General features: G+C 44.5%; 1 protein-coding gene across 3 annotated transcripts in view; it reads right to left on the bottom strand.

Moving 5' to 3' along the window:
* KIFAP3 (kinesin associated protein 3) overlaps positions 1-18,980 on the bottom strand; it is an 811,853-nt gene that overhangs the window by 483,917 nt on the left and 308,956 nt on the right. For all 3 annotated transcript variants that reach the window (XM_077276224.1, XM_077276225.1, XM_077276226.1), the window contains one exon: positions 4,160-4,258. In XM_077276224.1, the coding sequence (XP_077132339.1) occupies positions 4,160-4,258 (99 nt within the window). The remainder of the gene's footprint in view (positions 1-4,159; positions 4,259-18,980) is intronic.

Raw genomic sequence — 18,980 nt, 5'->3', positions numbered from 1 at the left:
ATGGAGTGAATGGAGCTCCTGTGATAGAGAGTAAGTGGAGCTGGGCAGAGAGCACTGGGCTATAATAAAATGGCAGCCAGTCACACCTACAGCAGTGAGTTGTGCAGCCCACAGAGGCGTGCCCAGCTCACTGCTAGCGCCTCTCCAATGTTAAAGATAGGGTCCTCGCCGGTCTATTAGCTCCTATGTCCATGGGGTGCTGTAAAATGACACTGTTAGTGCCCTGCTACTGCTGCAAAACCAAAAGACAAAAGAGCACAGTGAGGTCAAAAATACTCTGTTGTAAAAAAAATCACAGTAATCAGCAAGTGCTAGTCAAAAGATGTAAAGAAAACAGGGTATTTAGTTGATACGTTTTTGCATAAAAATGTATCAACTAAATACCCTGTTTTTTTTACATCTTTTGACTAGCACTTGCTGATTACTGTGATTTTTTTTACAACAGAGTATTTTTGACCTCACTGTGCTCTTTTGTCTTCAAGTTTTCTGGTGGTGTGAACAGGTTCCTATAGACTTGTTCAATGTGCAAGTGGCCCATGTGTTTCTGGTTCTCTGCTGCAAAACCAAGATGTCAGCCCCCAGTTCCTTATTTAAACTCATATAACACACGGAATCTGTTTCACATGCATTTAAAACTTGGTTATAGCAGCATGTTATGCTACATTACAGTGATTTATTAATGATCTACAAACGCGGTACCTTACCTTTAAGAGGAAAAAAAAGACAAAACAGACTGCAGAAAAAAAATGGCTCAGAACTTCCTTTTCCTTCTTTTGAGATGCATTTAATTCATTTTTGGCCAGTTGTACTGTTATGGTCTGGTGGTTTAGGAGCAACATGGGACGTGCTCTGGAGGAGGTGGTACCTGTACTGACCATAGTTCCTGAGCTAAACACAACACTAGAAGTAGCCGTGGGATGTTCCTATCACTCCCTAGACACCTCGTCACAGCCGGAGGACTAACTACCCCTAAAGATAGAAACAGGAAAGCTATCTTGCCTCAGAGAAAATCCCCAAAGGATAGGACAGCCCCCCACAAATATTGACTGTGAGTGGAGAGGGAAATGACATACGCAGAATGAAACCAGGATGTAGCAAAGGAGGCCAGTCTAGCTAGATAAATAGAACAGGAAAGAATATGTGCGGTCAGTATTAAAAACAAGAAAAATCCACCACAGAGTTTACAAAAATCTCCACACCTGACTAAAGGTGTGGAGGGTAAATCTGCTTCCCAGAGCTTCCAGCTTAACTGAATAAATCCATACTGACAAACTGGACTAGAAAAACATAGAAAGTGCAGAAAGATTAAGTCCACAACAAGTGGACTGCAAAAGAACAAAGCAAGGACTTATCTTTGCTGAACTGGTCAGAATATCAGGGAAATCCAAGCAGAGATGTGAATCCAACCAGGAACCATTGACAACTGGCACAGGCTGAAGGATAGAACCAGGCTAAATAGCCGAGCCAGAAAGACAATCAGTGGAAGAAGCTTTTGACTACTAAATCCAAGGAGCAGCAGTACCACTTAAAACCACCGGAGGGAGCCCAAGAGCAGAACTCGCAAAAGTGCCACTTACAACCACCGGAGGGAGCCCAAGAGCGGAATTCACAACAGTTGACTACATGATACACGGTGGGGGGTGTCCTTAGTATGGCTCATTCGGGCCTGTCCTTGTAAGGACAGGAGTTATTGCTGGGGCACGACAGAGGATTAGGAAAAAGGTCCCCGTCCCCTTCTCATTACCCTACAACTATCGGACCCTCCCTGGGACCCCCTATCATCTACGTGGGTACCCCTTGTCCATAATTGGTGAGATCAAACCAGTTTTTTTTACATTTGAGCACAGTTTTCAGCGTGAGCACTTTATTTTGTTGTGTATGGTTTGTCCATTTTTTATATTACTAGTAAAGGTTATGTTTTAACTATATTGGGCTATACTCTTCTAGCTGATATCCACTGTTTACCCTAAGAGTTGTGCAACAGCTTGGTATATCCAAGCTGCAGCTGTTCGTCTTTAATAACAGGGTTCCAGCAGCACCAGATGGTTCTAGCTAGTGCCAATGGCACTTATACCTTCTCCTTAATAACAGAGTCCCAGCACTACCAGCTGGTTCTCGATAATGTCTTTGCCACAGGTTCCTTCTACTGTGTATCCGGATTCCATTAACATCAGCTGGTCCACAAATGTGCTTTCGGACACTGGTATTTCTTGCTGTTCCTCCATGCACCTGAACTACATGCTTCACAAATTACAATAATAAATACAAGTACCAAAAGAAGAAGAACAAGAAGAACTAGAAGAAGAAGAACCAGACGAAGAACAACTGGAAGAAGAACCGGAACCAGGGGAAGACGAACTAGAGGAAGAAGAAGAACCAAAACCAGAGGAAGAAGAAACAGAGGAAGAAGAAGCGGAAGAAGAACCGGTACAAGAGGAAGAAGACCCAGAAGAAGAAGAAGAACCAGAGGAAGAAGAAGATGAATCAAAGGTTTAGGAAATGGAAGAACCAGAAGCACCAGAACCAGACACCATAAGACCAGGAAAAAAAAGAATAAGCAGAATAAGAATAAGCAGAATGATAAAATGCAGAAGAAGAAAAAAATAAGTCTAAGCAGAAGAAGACGAAACAGTGTATGGGGGTGAGTTCATTCCTCCTCGTGGTACCCCTGGAGACTCCCTGCTGCTGCGGGGCAATCTGAACGCAGACCCCTCCCGGTGAGCGTCCCCTGAGACAGGCCTCCAGGAAGAAGTATTTTTCAAATGTCGTTAAACCATGCAACGTTCTTATATTTAAACCTGCTCCGACACAACAGAGGAATAGGTCAAGCAAAATTATTTTTTTTGTTTGTTTTTTTTAACAATAAACACATTTTCTTAAAAAAGCTATCAGAATGAGCTATTTAAAAAAGGAGGAAAGGTAAAAAAAAAAAAAAAAAAAAAATGAAATTAATAGTGGGTAGAACTCGTTACCATTTATTGTACCCAGGGCAAAGAACAGCAAACATGGCATCAATGCTGCTACCGCGGAATGATGTGCAGACAAAAATGTAGGCAGAACTCTATTTTGGATTGTGGTGCGCAGCTTTAGATCTCTTCAACATTATTATTGACTGTGGCGACTGGGCGTTAGCTGTAGACTAGAGCCTTCCAGCATCTTGTCGTGTGCGACGTGGGTCAGACAGATGTTGGTGTGATTTTGGGTCATCAGTATCTATAGTGAGTTTTGTGGTTTTCCCCGCTGGTTCCAGTGTATGGCCTCCCTGCATCTCAGGCGTAGATTGCAGTGGAAGCGACAGACAATCATTTAAGAAAAGGTTTTTGCCCTTGATCTTAGCGGAAAAAAGAGCGAAGCAGGCACCTCGGCCTGGGAGATCCACAGGCGTGATAATGGTATCTACAACGCCATGCCCACCGTTGAAGAATAAAATGAAATGAATGAAGACAAAGTAAATTCCAAAGAGTTTGCCAAGCATTGCGTTATTATTTTGACCCGTAGACCAAATGTGCCCCATTATAACCGCTATTCATACTAAAAACAGTACTTGTGCCCATTATTATTTGATTTATCTGGCTCCGCTGCCTCCGATTACCAATTCTACATGTTATTTTGGCGTTTTTAGTCATTTAGAAAACACCACAATGTAAAATTGGTGTTTTAGGAATTCCGATTTTTTAGCCCCTTTGACTTCAATGAGGATCGGAATTCCCGATCACCGATTTTCAAGTGTGATCGGACCGATCCTTTCCGATCCGATTTTTAGGGTGATCGATCAACCCTATATGAGACTACTTTTAAAATAAAAAAACAAAAACTAACTGAATCTATCTTTACAAAATGGCAGGTGAGGAATATTTGTTCAGCCTATTTATATTGGAGCTAATTGGTCACTCATGTGATGGCAACTACTCCGCTGAGCAAAACTGAATTGGATTGGCTGTGCTATGCAGCAACTCCTTCCTTCAGACACATTTCATGCAGACTGTATATTCCATCTATACTCGCCCTCTTCAAAGTAAAAGTTAATAAAAACGTTTGATACAAATACACTAAGAGAGGTAAAATATATTATTCACCAGCAGGCTAAAAGGGAATATATCAACATAATGCTGATTGAACCTTTGAGAAGGTTGAACAGGTAAAGTGCAGCTCTACCTACCCCTTAGAAGCTGTTCCTGCTTGACAAGAAGTCCCTGGTATTTTTTGTAGGTTTTCTCATATTCTTTTATTAAGGATGGGGTTTCTGGATCATCATCAAGTATTCAAATTAGTTAAGAAATATAAAAGAGAACCTGTCACCATGAAATGCTGTCCACTCTACAGGCGCCATGTTATAGAGAAGGGGGATACATAGTTTTGTGAGAAAAGATTCACTATAACTTGTGCTTTAGTCACTTAATCCACTCCACTTTCTGGGATTTTCAGTCCATTTGGTGGTCTGATCAGTTACTGACATTCTACCCACAGGAAAGAATAATAAAAAAAAGAAGAAGAAGAGGTTAAATGATTGAAACACAGGTTATTCTGAATCTTTTCTCACAAAACTGTATAATACCCACTGGGCACATCAGGTGGGCATTAGAATAATAATGAAAATATTACAATAGTCGAAAGGTGGCTCTTTTTCCCAAAATGAGACCAATTGAAGCCATTTTGTGCAGTAGTTTGCACACAACTTCATGTGGCTGCGAAGCCTAAAGATAACACCACCTAAAAAAACAGAACTGCTGGAAAGAGACTGTGGATTTTTTCCAAAGTTGTAGAGGTATGTTTTTAGGCTTTTTTTGACACCTCAGCCAGCGTGTTGGTTTCAGAAGCACTTGAATTATTAACAGGTGCCTCCGTGCGACTCGCCAAAAATCTTACTCTAGTCAGGGGCAGAGTAAGATTTATGGGGTAAAGCACACAGATAGTCATGAATTAGACGAGTGGGTGTCATCATGCCCCATCCTGCCTTTCCCAGTTGGGCAAAGCAGATTGAAACCAGCATGAAAAATGTTGTGACTTTTTACGGTGCCATATGCTGGTTTTCTGTTATGACAGATTTCCAAAAAGGGTCCAAAGTCTTGATTACTGTATATGTTTATTATATGCACTGGAAAAGTTTCCAACAAAACGGATGCCAAGTGTTCGGCCATTGCATTCAGAGTTCCAACTTATGGCAAAATTCCATGCAGCGGCAAAATAATACCACATGCTACTTTTCTTAACAATGGGAGATAGTATTTAGTGCACGCCATTGGCATTTGATAATGTAGATGTCTAAGGTTTCCCTTGGGAGAAGCTCCTGAAAAGAACCTTGTTAGCACAGCACAGATGCACAATGAAAGACACAAGCAAAAGCTAAATTCTTACAAAAAAATCAGAAATCTTGGAATTTCCACACAGACCAATACCAGAATCACGCTTTCTGTAGTTTTCAGCAGCCTCATTTACATAAACAGTGATATCCTGGTTCTGACCCACTGACTTTTATTAAAGTATTTTTTTAGGATGCGCTCACTGTCAAAGGTCATTGTAAAGGAAGGGGAGCAGGTGAGAATAGGACATCACCCTGTACCCTGTGTAATCTACTCTAATGTAAGGGTTATGGCACCATCGCTTGGCTAAGGACAAACCATTTTATTTGTCATTGCAGCATACTTCATGTGGATCTATTTATTGTAGAACCATCTGTTCTGTCCCTTATCTGTATGATGCATGCACTGTGCACTTTATTTTGGTTTACTGTCAGTAGAGTCAGGGCCGTATTTGCCACTAGGCACTTGAGGGCACGTGCCTAGGGCGGGGACAATGCAGGGGGCGGCACCTGAGCAAGTTATTTATTTATTTTTTTTTTTTAAAGTCCGGGGTCGCCCCGCCCACTCACCTCAGTCCCGGCTGCTGCGGGGGGGGGGGGGGGGGGAGGGGGTCTCGGGCGCAGGCAGGGCCGCCATCAGGGCATTACAACCCTTACTTGTGTAAGGGGCCCGGTGATCAGAGGCAAGGAGGGCCCGGACTTACTAAGACACGCAGGCAGCATGTCTGACACACTTCGGGCCCCACCTCTTTTCCTTCTGCTAACCGGGCCCCAGGGACAGGGGTGGCACTGTCCTGCTGGTCTGGAGGCATTAGAGATGACACACTGCATCACTCCTCTCTGATGTGGCTGCACTCAGTGCAGCAGACGCGATGCACTATGTGCTAGGCACTAGTTATGTGCAGAGCTCGGGACTGGCTCCGCCTCCGTCATCTCTCACCCTCTATCTACTCCTGAAAAAGATGGCAACAGTGACTGACCGGAGCTCTGCAGGAAGAGGCTGGAGCCAGAAAAGGTGAGCAATTCAGTGATACTGGCTCCAGAATTAGGGCTTCTGACTGGGCTGCAGGAGGGACCCCCGGTGCCCCACTATTCCTGTGGGAACAAGCTGCCAGCAGTGCACTATGCTACACTGTCCCTCTAGTACTGGTTTGGAAACTGCTGTGCCTCCCTGTCCTCTCATCACCTGCTGCAGTCGGGACCAGGGGAGGGGGAGGGGGCGACAAGTGTCTGTACTGGAAGAGGAAGCAGCCATCATAGTCTTCTGCTGACAGCTGCCCTGTCCGCTGTCCTGGGATGATGGGGCAGGTGGTGAAGGGCCATGTGTGTGTGTATGGTAGTATGCGTATATAGTGTATGTAATATACAATGCAGTGTACAGTATATGTATTCTCTTGTTTGTAAATGAGTGTGTATGGGTATACTGCAGATGATATTTCTATATGTAATAGTGTATCTGTAGTATATAGTGTATGAAATGTATAGTGTACAGTGTGTGTATATATATATATATATATATATATATATATATATATATATATATATATATATATATATATATATATAGATCCTCATATATATGTAATAGTGTAACTGTAGTATATAGTGTATGGAATGTATAGTGTGTGTATACAGTATATATATATATATATATATATATATATATATATATATATATATATATATATATATATATATATATGATCCTTGTATCTGTAGTATATAGTGTATGTAATATACAGTATATGTATTTTCCTGTTGATAAATAAGTGTGTGAGCCTATCCTGCCTATGGCTCTGGCAGATTCCCATTGGACCCCTGGTGTAATAGACCCCCCTGATAAAGGATCCCCCGGAGGGTGCTGGTATATGTGGTGCTATCAGTGTACAGCAACTGTAGAGCAGCCATCTGCAGATGAGCGCTGCGCTCTGTACCCTAAAACCAGCACACAATCGTGTATGTTCATGAATTATTGAACTCAAACAGCCTCATCTTTAACCCCCGGGGCTTTTTTCGTTTTTTGCTCCCCTCATTCCCAGAGACATAACTTTTTAATTTTTCCATCAATATGTTCATGTGAGGGCTTGTTTTTTGCGGGACGAGTTGTATATTTGAATGACACCAATTGTTTTACCACGTTGTGTAACAGAAAACGGGAAAAAAATTCCAAGTGTGGAGAAATTGCAAAAAAAAAGTGCAATCCCACACGTGTTTTTTGTTTGGCTTTTTTACTACGTTCACTAAATGCTAAAACTGACTTGCCATTATGATTCTCCAGGTCATTACGAGTTCATAGACACCAAACATGTCTAGGTTATTTTTTATCTAAGTGGTGAAACAAAAATTCCAAAATTTGATAAAAAAATTGCGCCATTTTCCGATAACTGTAGCGTCTCCATTGTTAGTGATCTGGGGTTGGGTGAGGGCTTATTTTTTGCACGCTGAGCTGATGTTTTTAATGATACCATTTTGGTGCAGGTTAATCCTTTTTTTATTGATAGATCGGGCGATTCTGAACACAGTGATACCAAATATGTGTAGGTTTGATTTTTTTCTTTTTTTAAAATTTTGATTGGGGCGAAAGGGTGGTGGGCTTGGCGCCGGAGCACACCTCAAAGTGGGGGATACTTCCAGCTGACGTACTATTCCGTCAGCTGGCAGAAAGGGGTTAATAGCACACCTCATCTATAATGCGTGAGTAGACGTCATATACCTGTATACTGTATGTATATAAGTGAGCATTTTACAGTAGCCGCAAAATATTTTTTCTTTTAAAAAATTGCAGCGTGTCAATTCTTCCAGAGTTTTGCTGCATTTCTTTTACCTTTTTAAATGAATGCATCAAAAAAGCACATAATGTGCGCAGCATGTTTCCTGCCAACACTGCATTTTTTTTAGCAGAAAACCGGCATCCAAAATAGCAGTATGTGAACAAGTTGAGAGCACAAGTGGGATCCAGTGTTTCTGCATTCTCATGTTTATCATTATGGTCATTATATAATGGACAGAATAGTCCATGCAGTAAAGCCGCGGTTATTTCACTATACGTAGGTGTAGAGATGAGTGCGGTCAGGGTCCGCAGTGATTATCATGTCAGTTTTATATGGTCGCTGAGGTCTCTTTTTATCTTTTCACAAACTATTACATGTATGACCCAACACCACACGAGAGCCCTGAGGAGAGCAAATGCCGACACAACAGGAATGACGCCGCATGGGTGGTGAGTACAGGCTTTATTATTTTATCGGGGCCGAACATTAACATCAAGAAGGGGTTGTCCTAGTAGTGGACAATCACTTTAATATACAATGCCTGTGGACCCTTTGTTGTGCACATCCTCTGTTACTCCTGAAAATGTGTGTATAGCGCCTGGCCTAAGCAGACACAACCTGATGTTACCTATATGGCTACAGCTGCTGGACAAAGCCATTTACTGTGTGCCGTGCAATTCTTAGAACTGCAGCTTTCACTCGATGGGATAAATTAATCAGTCGCATTGCAAAATCTGTATCCCAGGCCTAAGGGTACCGTCACACAGTGCCATTTTCATCGCTACGACGGCACGATCCGTGACGTCGCAGCGTCGTATGATTATCGCTCCAGCGTCGTAGACTGCAGTCACACTTTGCAATCACGGCGCTGGAGCGATGCCGAAGTCCCCGGGTAACCAGGGTAAACATCGGGTTACTAAGCGCGGGGCCGCGCTTAGTAACCCGATGTTTACCCTGGTTACCAGCGTAAACGTAAAAAAAACAAACAGTACATACTCACATTCCGGTGTCTGTCCCCCGGCGTTCTGCTTCTCTGCACTGTGTAAGCACAGCGGCCGGAAAGCAGAGCGGTGACGTCACCGCTGTGCTCGCTTTCCGGCCGGCAGGCGCTCACAGTGCAGAGAACCTGAGACGCCGGAGGACAGACACCGGAATGTAAGTATGTACTGTTTGTTTTTTTACGTTTACGCTGGTAACCAGGGTAAACATCGGGTTACTAAGCACGGCCCTGCGCTTAGTTACCCAATGTTTACCCTGGTTACAAGCGAATACATCGCTGGATCGGTGTCACACACAACGATCCAGCGATGTCAGCGGGTGATCAAGCGACGAAAGAAAGTTCAAAACGATCTGCTACGACGTACGATTCTCAGCGTGATGTCTGATCGCAGCAGCGTGTCAGACACAACGATATCGTAACGATATCGCTAGAACGTCACGAATCGTGCTGTCGTAGCGATGAAAATGGCACTGTGTGACGGTACCCTAACTGACAACTAGGGATCACCATTCCCCTCCTAAATAAGATGCGTCCATACAGTCTGATACTGTCGGCAGCGATCAGCCAAAATTAGACTGGTAGAGACACACAGATGAATGGTGCCAGCCATTTGTCAATTTATTCATACATTTAGTGAAGATGGCAGAAAGGTCCTTATTACCTCTCCCAAGAACAGGCTGATCAGTGCTGTAGACTCTTGTAAAGTCCAGAGCGTTAAAATCCTCTGCTGCCTGCATAGACCTGCTATCTGAGCACAATATGGCCACTTTATCCCCATAATTGGTTATATTAGGGTATACTTATCTCTGACTAAAGTACAGGTGTATCTTGACCATGTAATTAGAATGTTCCCTGTCCCATCAGGGATATTTATGGCATATTGATGGGATATATAATCTATGTTACATACATAAATGTCCCACCAGGGTCATTCAGAAATTTTCGCAGTTCCTGTAGAAATGAATGCAGAGAATGGCACATGCGCTGTCATCTTCCTTTTCTGGAAGCCACCACTGGGTTTTTCCGTTCAACAGTAGAACATTAATCTGACATACACTACGTGGCAGATCCTTTCAGTTTGTCATTATTATCTGTTTATTATATGGTGGTAATATTTTGTCTGGACATGGTGTGGTGGTGTTTGTCCCTTGTATGTGGTATTATTTGTTCACTATGTGATGGTAATATGTGGTCTGGTTATGGTGTGGTGGTATTTGTCCCTTGTATGTAGTATTATAGGTCATTGTGTGGTGATAATATGTGGTCCGGTCATGGTGTGGTGGTATTTGTTCCTTGTATGTGGTATTATTTGTTCATTATGTGATAGGCAAATTTTCTCGGGTTCCCTCTTATTCAGCAAGCTTCCTGGATAGAGCAGGCCATTCAGCTGATCGGCTCCACAGCTGCATGTGTCACAGCTGTGTCACAGTCAAGACACATGCATGGATGGCCTGTTTGTTGTGCTCTTCATGCATGTGTCGTGACTGTCACACAGCCGCGACACATGCAGCTGCGGAGCCGAACATCTGATTGGCCCGCAGGTTTCCTCTGCAGCATGCCAAATAAGAGGTAACCTGAGCAAATTTACTTATCTCTAATGGTAACACTGTATGTGGACTTGTCATGGTGTGACAGTATTTGTCTCTTGTATATGGTATTATTGTTCATTTAAAAAAATGTATGTGACACATTCCCTTGAATAAAAATATACCTAAAAAGAGTATTGGATATTTAAATAAATTTTTAATAGGTTAGAGTATTACTGTCCCAAAAGAGTCTACCTTGCCGTGGTGGCGTATGAAAAAATCTTTTGGCCAAAACAAAAGCTGTTGGTTATGTATGTGATCTGATATTCGATGGGAACTGATAATTTGTGATTGGTGAGGACACGGTGCAGAAGTGGAGTTTTTCCAAGGGTGGGCAGTGGGATTGTGGAAGATTGGATGGGTGGAGGCGGAGCTGAGGTGTAGCCTGGGTGGAGTCTCAAGGGGGCCCTGAAAATTTTGCCAGTATGGGGCCCTGAAATTCCTGGTGGCAGCCCTGGGCGCAGGGCTGCCATCAGGGTTTTACAGCCCTGACTACTGTATGGGGCAGAAATGGGTGATGTACCTTTAAGCAGCAGCAGGCCCAAGTGCATCATGGTCCTGACGCCGGTCATGTGACACGCTGCGCGCTCTTCTTAATGTAGGAGCACTGGAGCAGACTGCAGAGAAGCAGGTCATGTTTGTGGGAGAAGCTACTGAAGTCGGCGGTGAGCAGGGAGAGGAGGCGGGCAGTGTGTGAGGACTCAGAGGAAGCTGCAGAGAGGAGTGAAGTGAGAGAGGAGACGGGAGTCTGCTGATGTGAGAGAGGAGACGGGAGGCTGCTAAAGGGAGGAGATGAGAGGCAGGAGAGAAGGTGAGAGTCTGGTAAGGAGAGGAAATGAGAGGCTGGAAAGGAGAGGGGATGAGAGGCTGGTGAGGGGAGGCTGCTTATGTGAGTGAGGAGAGGGGAGGCTGCTAAGGGGAGGATATGAGAGGCTGGTGAGGAGGGGATGAGAGGCTGGTCTCATGCTGTATATGGGGAGGCTGTGTGGGGCTCATGCAGTGTATAGGGAGGCTGTGTGAGGCTCATGCTGTATATGGGGAGGCTGTGTGGGGCTCATGCAGTATATAGGGAGGCTGTGTGAGGCTCATGCTGTATATAGGGAGGCTGTGTGGGGCTCATGCAGTATATGGGGATGAGAGGCTGGTCTCATGCTGCATATGGGGAGGCTGTGTGGGGCTCATGCAGTATATGGGGAGGCTGTGTGAGGCTCATGCTGTATATGGGGAGGCTGTGTGGGGCTCATGCTGTATATAGGATGGCTGTGTGGGGCTCATGCTGTATACAGGGAGGCCGTGTGGGGCTCATGCTGTATATATGGAGGCTGTGTGGGGCTCATGCAGTATATAGGGGGGCTGTGTGGGGCTCATGCTGTATATAGGGAGGGTGTGTAGGGCTCATGCTGTATATGGGGAGGCTGTGTGGGGCTCATGCTGTATATGGGGAGGCTGTGTGGGGCTCATGCAGTATATAGGGAGGCTGTGTGGGGATCATGCTGTATATAGGGAGGCTGTGTGGGGCTCATGCAGTATATAGGGAGGCTGTGTGGGGCTCAAGCAGTATATAGGGAGGCTGTGTGGGGCTCATGCTGTATATAGGGAGGCTGTGTGGGGCTCATGCAGTATATAGGGAGGGTGTGTGGGGCTCATGCTGTATATGGGGAGGCTGTGTGGGGCTCATGCTGTATATGGGGAGGCTGTGTGGGGCTCATGCTGTATATGGGGAGGCTGTGTGGGGCTCATGCTGTATATGGGGAGGCTGTGTGGGGCTCATGCTGTATATAAGGGGCTGTGGGGGGTTTAAAGATATATAGGGGAGTGTCAGCATACTTATTTCTGCTCAATATTAAGTGATACAATTAATATTAATTCATATTGAGTAGAATTATTTTCATGCTATTGGTTCGGCCTCCACAACAGTCATGGTCTTTCATCTGGCCCCTCGGGAAAATAAATTGCCCACCCATGATCTAGAGACATGGAGTGAGAAGCCCACAGATGATAGCAGCAGATTAGTCAGTCCTCTCACTAAATTACCCATCCAGCTCTTCACACTATTCTCTGTGAAACGTCCCAGCATTGCAGAGATAAACTTCCCTGTTTGCAGTCTGACTGATGCTGCCCGTGGTGTTGGTAGTATGAATCGACTGACAGGTTCCCCTTAAAAATCTGTCAGCCAAACCTTGCAACCGTGGCAGAATGAACTGACCATGTTCTGTGTATGAGATCCACCAGATTCTCACATGACAACTAATGGAAAGGTTTGCTAAGGCTACTTTCACATCAGCAATTTTCTCCGTTCGCGGCTGATACTGCAGTTTTTCCGCATCTGTCGCGTAACATATCACTTACAGGCCGGCAACTCTGCATTCGGCCTCATTCATTCCCTATGGGACTTGTGGACATGTGCGGCACTTGAGGTGAGACAAAAAAACACTGCTAGCAGCATTTTTTTTCCTGTTTTCCCGCATTTCCCGGATCGCAGCAAAACCGCAAGTGCCGCAAGTCCCATAGGGAATAAATGAGGCCGAACAGTGTTGCCATAAGTGATCCATTACGGATGTGGAAAAACTACCGGATCTGCCGCAAATGTCAAAAATCGCTGATGTGAAAGTAGCCTAAATCACTGCCGATAGTGTCTGCATTAGTCATACTCGCCAATGGGGGAGGCAGCTGCCTAGGGCAGCAGAAACTCTAAATACGGCCCTGAGTAGAGTACTAACTATGCCAGGTTTTGGAGTATTTTGATACAGATTACCGTATATACTCGAGTATAAGCCGACCCGAGTATAAGCCGACCCCCCTAATTTTGCCACAAAAAACTGGGAAAACTTATTGACTCGAGTATAAGCCTAGGGTGGAAAATACAGCAGCTACCGGTGAATTTCAAAAGTAAAAATAGTTGCTCCATACCGTTCATTATTGCCCCAAAGGAGGTTCCATATAAAGCTGTGCCATATATAATGCTCCATACCGTTGATTATTGCCCCATAGATGATCCATATATAGCTGTGCCATATAGAATGCTCTGCATCGTTCATTATGGCCCCATAGATGCTCCTTATAAAGCTGTGCCATACAGAATGCTCTGCACTGTTCATTATGGCCCCATAGATGCCCCATATACAATGCTCTGCACTGTTCATTATGGCCCCATAGATGCTCCTTATAAAGCTGTGCCATATATTGTTCTATAGCGTTCATTATTGGCCCATAGATGCTCCTTATAAAGCTGTGCCATATATAACGCTGCTGCTGCTGCAATAAAAAAAAAACACATACTCACCTCTCTTGCTGCCTGCAGCTCCTCAGCGTCCCGTCTCGGCGTCTCTCCGCACTGACTGTTCAGGCAGAGAGCGGCACACACACTAGTACATCATCGCGCCCTCTGACCTGAACAGTCAGAGCAAGAGGATGGGAAGACGGAGCGGCGCCCGGCGGGTGGAACGTGGACAGGTGAATATAAAATACTCACCTAGTCCCGGCGCTCCCCCTGCCTGTCACACTGTCTTCGGGTGCCGCAGCCTCTTCCTCTGTCAGCGGTCAATGGCACCGCTGATTAGAGGAATGAATATGCGGCTCCACCCCTATGGGAGTGGAGTCCATATTCATAACTTTAATGAGCGGTCCCACGTGACCGCTGAACAGGGGACGAGCTGTGGCACCCGAAGACAGTGTGACAGGCAGGGGGAGCGCCAGGAGCGCTGGGACTAGGTGAGTATGCGACAATCCTCTCTCCCCCTCACCAGCTGACCCTGCCGCCGACCGTGACTCACGTATAAGTCGAGAGGGGCACTTTCAGCTCAAAAATTTGGGCTGAAAATCTCGGCTTATACTCGAATATATACGGTACATTTATTGCTGCTACTATTACTATGGTCGCCTGGCAACCTATGGTGCCACTATAAATAATCTAGCTCACCACCATACATTATTGGCCCACACTTTTAATGTTTGTCATTTTAAGAATGAAACAAAAAGGTTTTTGTATTATTCAGCCCTGTGCGCGCTTTTTTCTATATGCTAATGTTTTAACTCCGGAAGAGTGCAGAAATCAATATTTTGTGGAATAACTATGATTTTTAATCACAGCTTTCATGCATCTTGGCATGCTTTCCACCAGTCTTTACACTGCTTCTGGCACCAAAATTTAAAGGGAACCTGTCACCCCCCAAGTGTTTGTAACTAAAAGAGTCACCTTGTGCTGCACTAATGCTGCATTCTGAGCTTACAATCTACAATGAGGTGGGGGAGATACAAAGTACAGGAGCTTAATTACAATGATGTATTTACAATGATGGTCCAGCCATCTTGAGCGAGTGGGGGATAGATGGAGATAGTGAAGGGGCTACATACGCGCCCTAACACATAAAATGACTGATTAAGGAACGTGATAGGCGGCTCTGAACAAATATGTTTTGAGGGCACGCCTAAAACTTTGCAAATTGTGGGTGGTCCTAATTTCTTGGGGTAGAGAATTCCAGAGGATTGGCGCAGCGTGGGAGAAGTCTTGGAGACGGGAGTGGGAGGTACGGATTAGTGCAGAGGTTAGTCGAAAGCAGAGTGCAGCAGTCGGCTAGGCCGATAGACAGAAATAAGAGAGGAGATGTAAGGGGGTGCTGCACTGTGAAGAGCTTTGTAGGTGAGAATAAGTACTTTGAATTGGATCCTATAATGAATATGCAGCCAGTGTAATGACTGACGGAGAGCGGATGCATCTGAGTAACGATTAGCCGGGTAGATGACCCTGGCTGCTGCATTAAGGATAGACTGGAGAGTGGAAAGTCGAGTGACAGGGAGGCCAATTAATAGAGCGTTACAGTAGTCCAGGCGGGAGTGGATCAATGCAACAGTGAGGGGTTTTGTTGTTTCCACGGTGAGAAAAAGGGCGGATTCTAGAGATTTTCTTTAGGTGTAAGCGGCACGAGCAGGCAAGAGATTGTATATGGGAAGTGAAGGAGAGATTGGTGTCAAACGGAACACCCAAACAGTGCGCCTGCTGCTGGGGTATTATTATGTTGCCACCCACAGAGAGGGAAATGTCAGATTTAGGGAGGTTAATAGACGGTGGGTGCAGAAGAAGTTCAGTTTTGGAAAGGTTGAGTTTCAGATAGAGGGCAGACATGATGTCGGAGACTGCAGACAGACAGTCACTGGTGTTCTGTAGTATAGCGGGAGTAAGGTCAGGGAATGACGTATATAGTTGTGTGAAATCGGCATAAAGATGGTACTGAAAGCCAAATCTGCTGATGGTCTGCCCAATTGGGGCCGTGTAGTTATTTGTGCAGGATGGATCGAGAGAGGGTTTCTTTAATAATAGAGTACTGATAGAGAGTTTGAAGGAAGATTGAAAGATGCCCGAGGGGAGGGAGAGATTAAAGATTGTAGTTAGGGGAGTTGGGACGACTGGAGAGAGTGACTGGAGCACATGTGAGGGAATAAGGCGGTTGTGCATGTAGTAGGACGACAAGAAGAGAGGAGCCTGGAGACTTCTTCTGTGAAGGGGACCAAAAGTGGAGAATGAGCCAAGGGAAATGCAGGGAGGGATGGGAATCACTGCACTTGGTGGCTGGGAGCGGATTTCCTGTTGGATATTATCTATTTTCTCTATAAAGTGGGAGGTCAGGTCATCAGCAAAAATGTCTGTGATAGGGGCTTTTGGCCTGTGGAGGGCGTCAAACGTATCAAAAAGTTTCTTGGGGTTGTTGGATAGTGAGAAGATCAGGGTGGCGTAGTAGGTCTATTTGGCAAGGTCAAGTGCAGAGTTACAGGTTCTTAACATAAATTTGAAGTGGATGAAATCTTCTGGTGTGCGAGTTTTCTTCCATAAGCGTTCAGCACTTCGAGAGCATCGCTGAAGAAGCCGAGTTTGCGATATGAGCCAGGGCTGTTTTACTCTGTGCTTGGAGGTTCGGAGGGTGAGGGGTGCAACTTGGTCCAGGGTGCCTCAGAGTGTCATTGTAGTGGTGTACAGCTTGATCAGGACAGGAAAAAGAGGAAATTGGGGACAGTGGTGAGTGTAAGTCTAAAAGTGTGTGAGTTAATGGTGTGTAGATTTATGAATGTGGGGTAGGTAGGGGTGTGCTGGGGTGGGCGAGGGATTGTGAGCGTGAAGGAGAGAATGTTGTGGTTAGAGAGGGGAAGCGGTGAGCTATCTGGGTAGGAGATTGGGCAGAGCCGTGCGAAGACCATGTCAAGGTTGTTACCGTCTTTGTGTGTTTCAGAGGTTGAGAGCTGTGAGAGGCCGAGAGAAGTGGTTAGTGATAGAAGCTGGGATGCCGATGTGGAAGTGGGGCTGTGTATGGGGATGTTAAAGTCTCCCAGGAGAAGGGTTGGGACGTCTGAGGACATTTAGTGCGCAGCCAGGCTGAGACGTGGTCAAAGAACTGGCTGGGCGAGCCTGGGTGCAGATATATGACCGCTCCTCTGAGGGAGAGGGGATGGAAGAGCCTGATGGTGTGGACCTCAAAAGAAGGGAATGAGAGTGATGGAATTGAGGGGATGACCTGGAAGGAGCATTGTGGGGACAGGAGTATGCTTTTTCCCCCATTGTATATCAAACTCGAAAAATGTGAATTGAAACAAACCAGACCTCAATTTCTGGGATATAACATCTCCTCTGAAGGTCTGAGCATGAATCCCAGTAAAATCAGAGTGGTAGTTGACTGGCCTACCCCAAGAAATGAAAAAAAAAATGTTCAGCGCTTTATAGGATTTTCAAGTTTCTAAGGTAGATTCATTAAAAACTTTTTCAAAAATCATTTTGACAATTACTTCAATCACAAAGAAAACCAAAATGTGTTTCTGGTCTCCAGAGGCACAAGTGGCTTTCGACTAACTAAGGACACTTTTTAATTCAGCACCATTACTAGTCCTAGACTTTTTACTAGGATTATTTACCGTTAGGGCAGTGAGAATCTGAAATTCCTTGCCTGAGGAGGTGGTGATGGCGAACTCAGTCGAGAAGTTCAAGAGAGGTGCGGATGTCTTCCTGGAGCATAACAATATTGTATCTTACAGTTATTAGGTACTTTAGAAGGACGTAGATCTGGGGATTTTTTTAACGGAATATAGACTGAACTGGATGGACAAATGTTACTAAGTCCATCCAAATCCTGAACTGTCGTTTGTTGTCAAAGTAGAAGCCTCAGACTTTGCAGTGGGAGCAGTTTTATAACAGCGAGTTTGAGACAAAATGCTGTTTCATCCATGCGCATTGCTTTCTATTACCATGTCATATGCAGAAAAGAAAAGAGCTAGGGCATTGGAAATAAAAAAGCTTTAAGCTATTAAAGTCTCCTTTTCTGAATAAAGACATCTTTTGGAAGAGGCCAATCATCTGGTGACTGTTCTTAATAAACTCCATCTAAAGAAATTACTGTTCTTCTTGTGGTGGATCGGCTCACAAAGATGGACTATTTTATTCCAAGTAAAGGGATTCCTACCACTGAACAAACCGCAGAATTAACAGTCAAAGAGATATTTAGGTTGCATGGAATTCCTGACAATGTCATTTCTGATAGAGGTGTTCATTTTACATAAAGATTTTGGAAAAGCTTTTGTACAGCTTTAGGAGTTACTGCCAATTTGTCTACCGCCTTCCACCCTCAATCCAATGACCAGACTGAAACAACTAACCAAACCCTTGAATAATACCTGCACTGTTTAATTTCTTACCTACAGGTTGACTGGGTGGACCATTTACCAACAGCAGAACTTGCCTATAACTACAAACACAGTTCTACAGTCCAAAGTCCATTTTTTGCTAACTGTGGTTTAAATCCGGTATTTATTCCTAATCTTACATTTAATAATTTGGTTCCTGCTGTTACAAAACATACTTACAGAGTTTCAGAAAGCTCAAAAAGAACTAACAGAGATGTTACACAAGGCCCAAGATCACAAAGAAACAACAGATAAACATTGCAAAGCCCTTCCTACCCTTCAGGTTGATGACAAGGTTTGGCTTTCTACAAAAAAAATCTGAAAACGAACGCACTGTCTTCTAAATTGGTTAAAAAATTCATAGCACTTTTTCAAATTTCTGCACAAATGAACCAAGTTGCTTTCAGTTTAAGACTTCCTAACAGCCTTAAAATTCCCGCTGTGTTCCATGTATCCTTGTATCCAGAAAAAGTCTATGGTGAAGAAGAGTATATTGTGGATAAAATTCTGGATTCTAGAAGATTTAGAGGAAGACCACAATATATGGTGCAATGAAGGTGTTATGGACCAGAAGATAATTCATGGGAGCCAAAGGGCAAAGTTCACGCACTCAGGCTTACAAGAGCTTTTTATCAGAGACACCCAGAGAAGCCAGAGCCTGA

This window comes from Ranitomeya variabilis, chromosome 8 (assembly GCF_051348905.1).
Source record: "Ranitomeya variabilis isolate aRanVar5 chromosome 8, aRanVar5.hap1, whole genome shotgun sequence".
Lineage (NCBI taxonomy): Eukaryota > Metazoa > Chordata > Amphibia > Anura > Dendrobatidae > Ranitomeya > Ranitomeya variabilis.
This window is presented reverse-complemented; position numbering and strand designations above follow the sequence as displayed.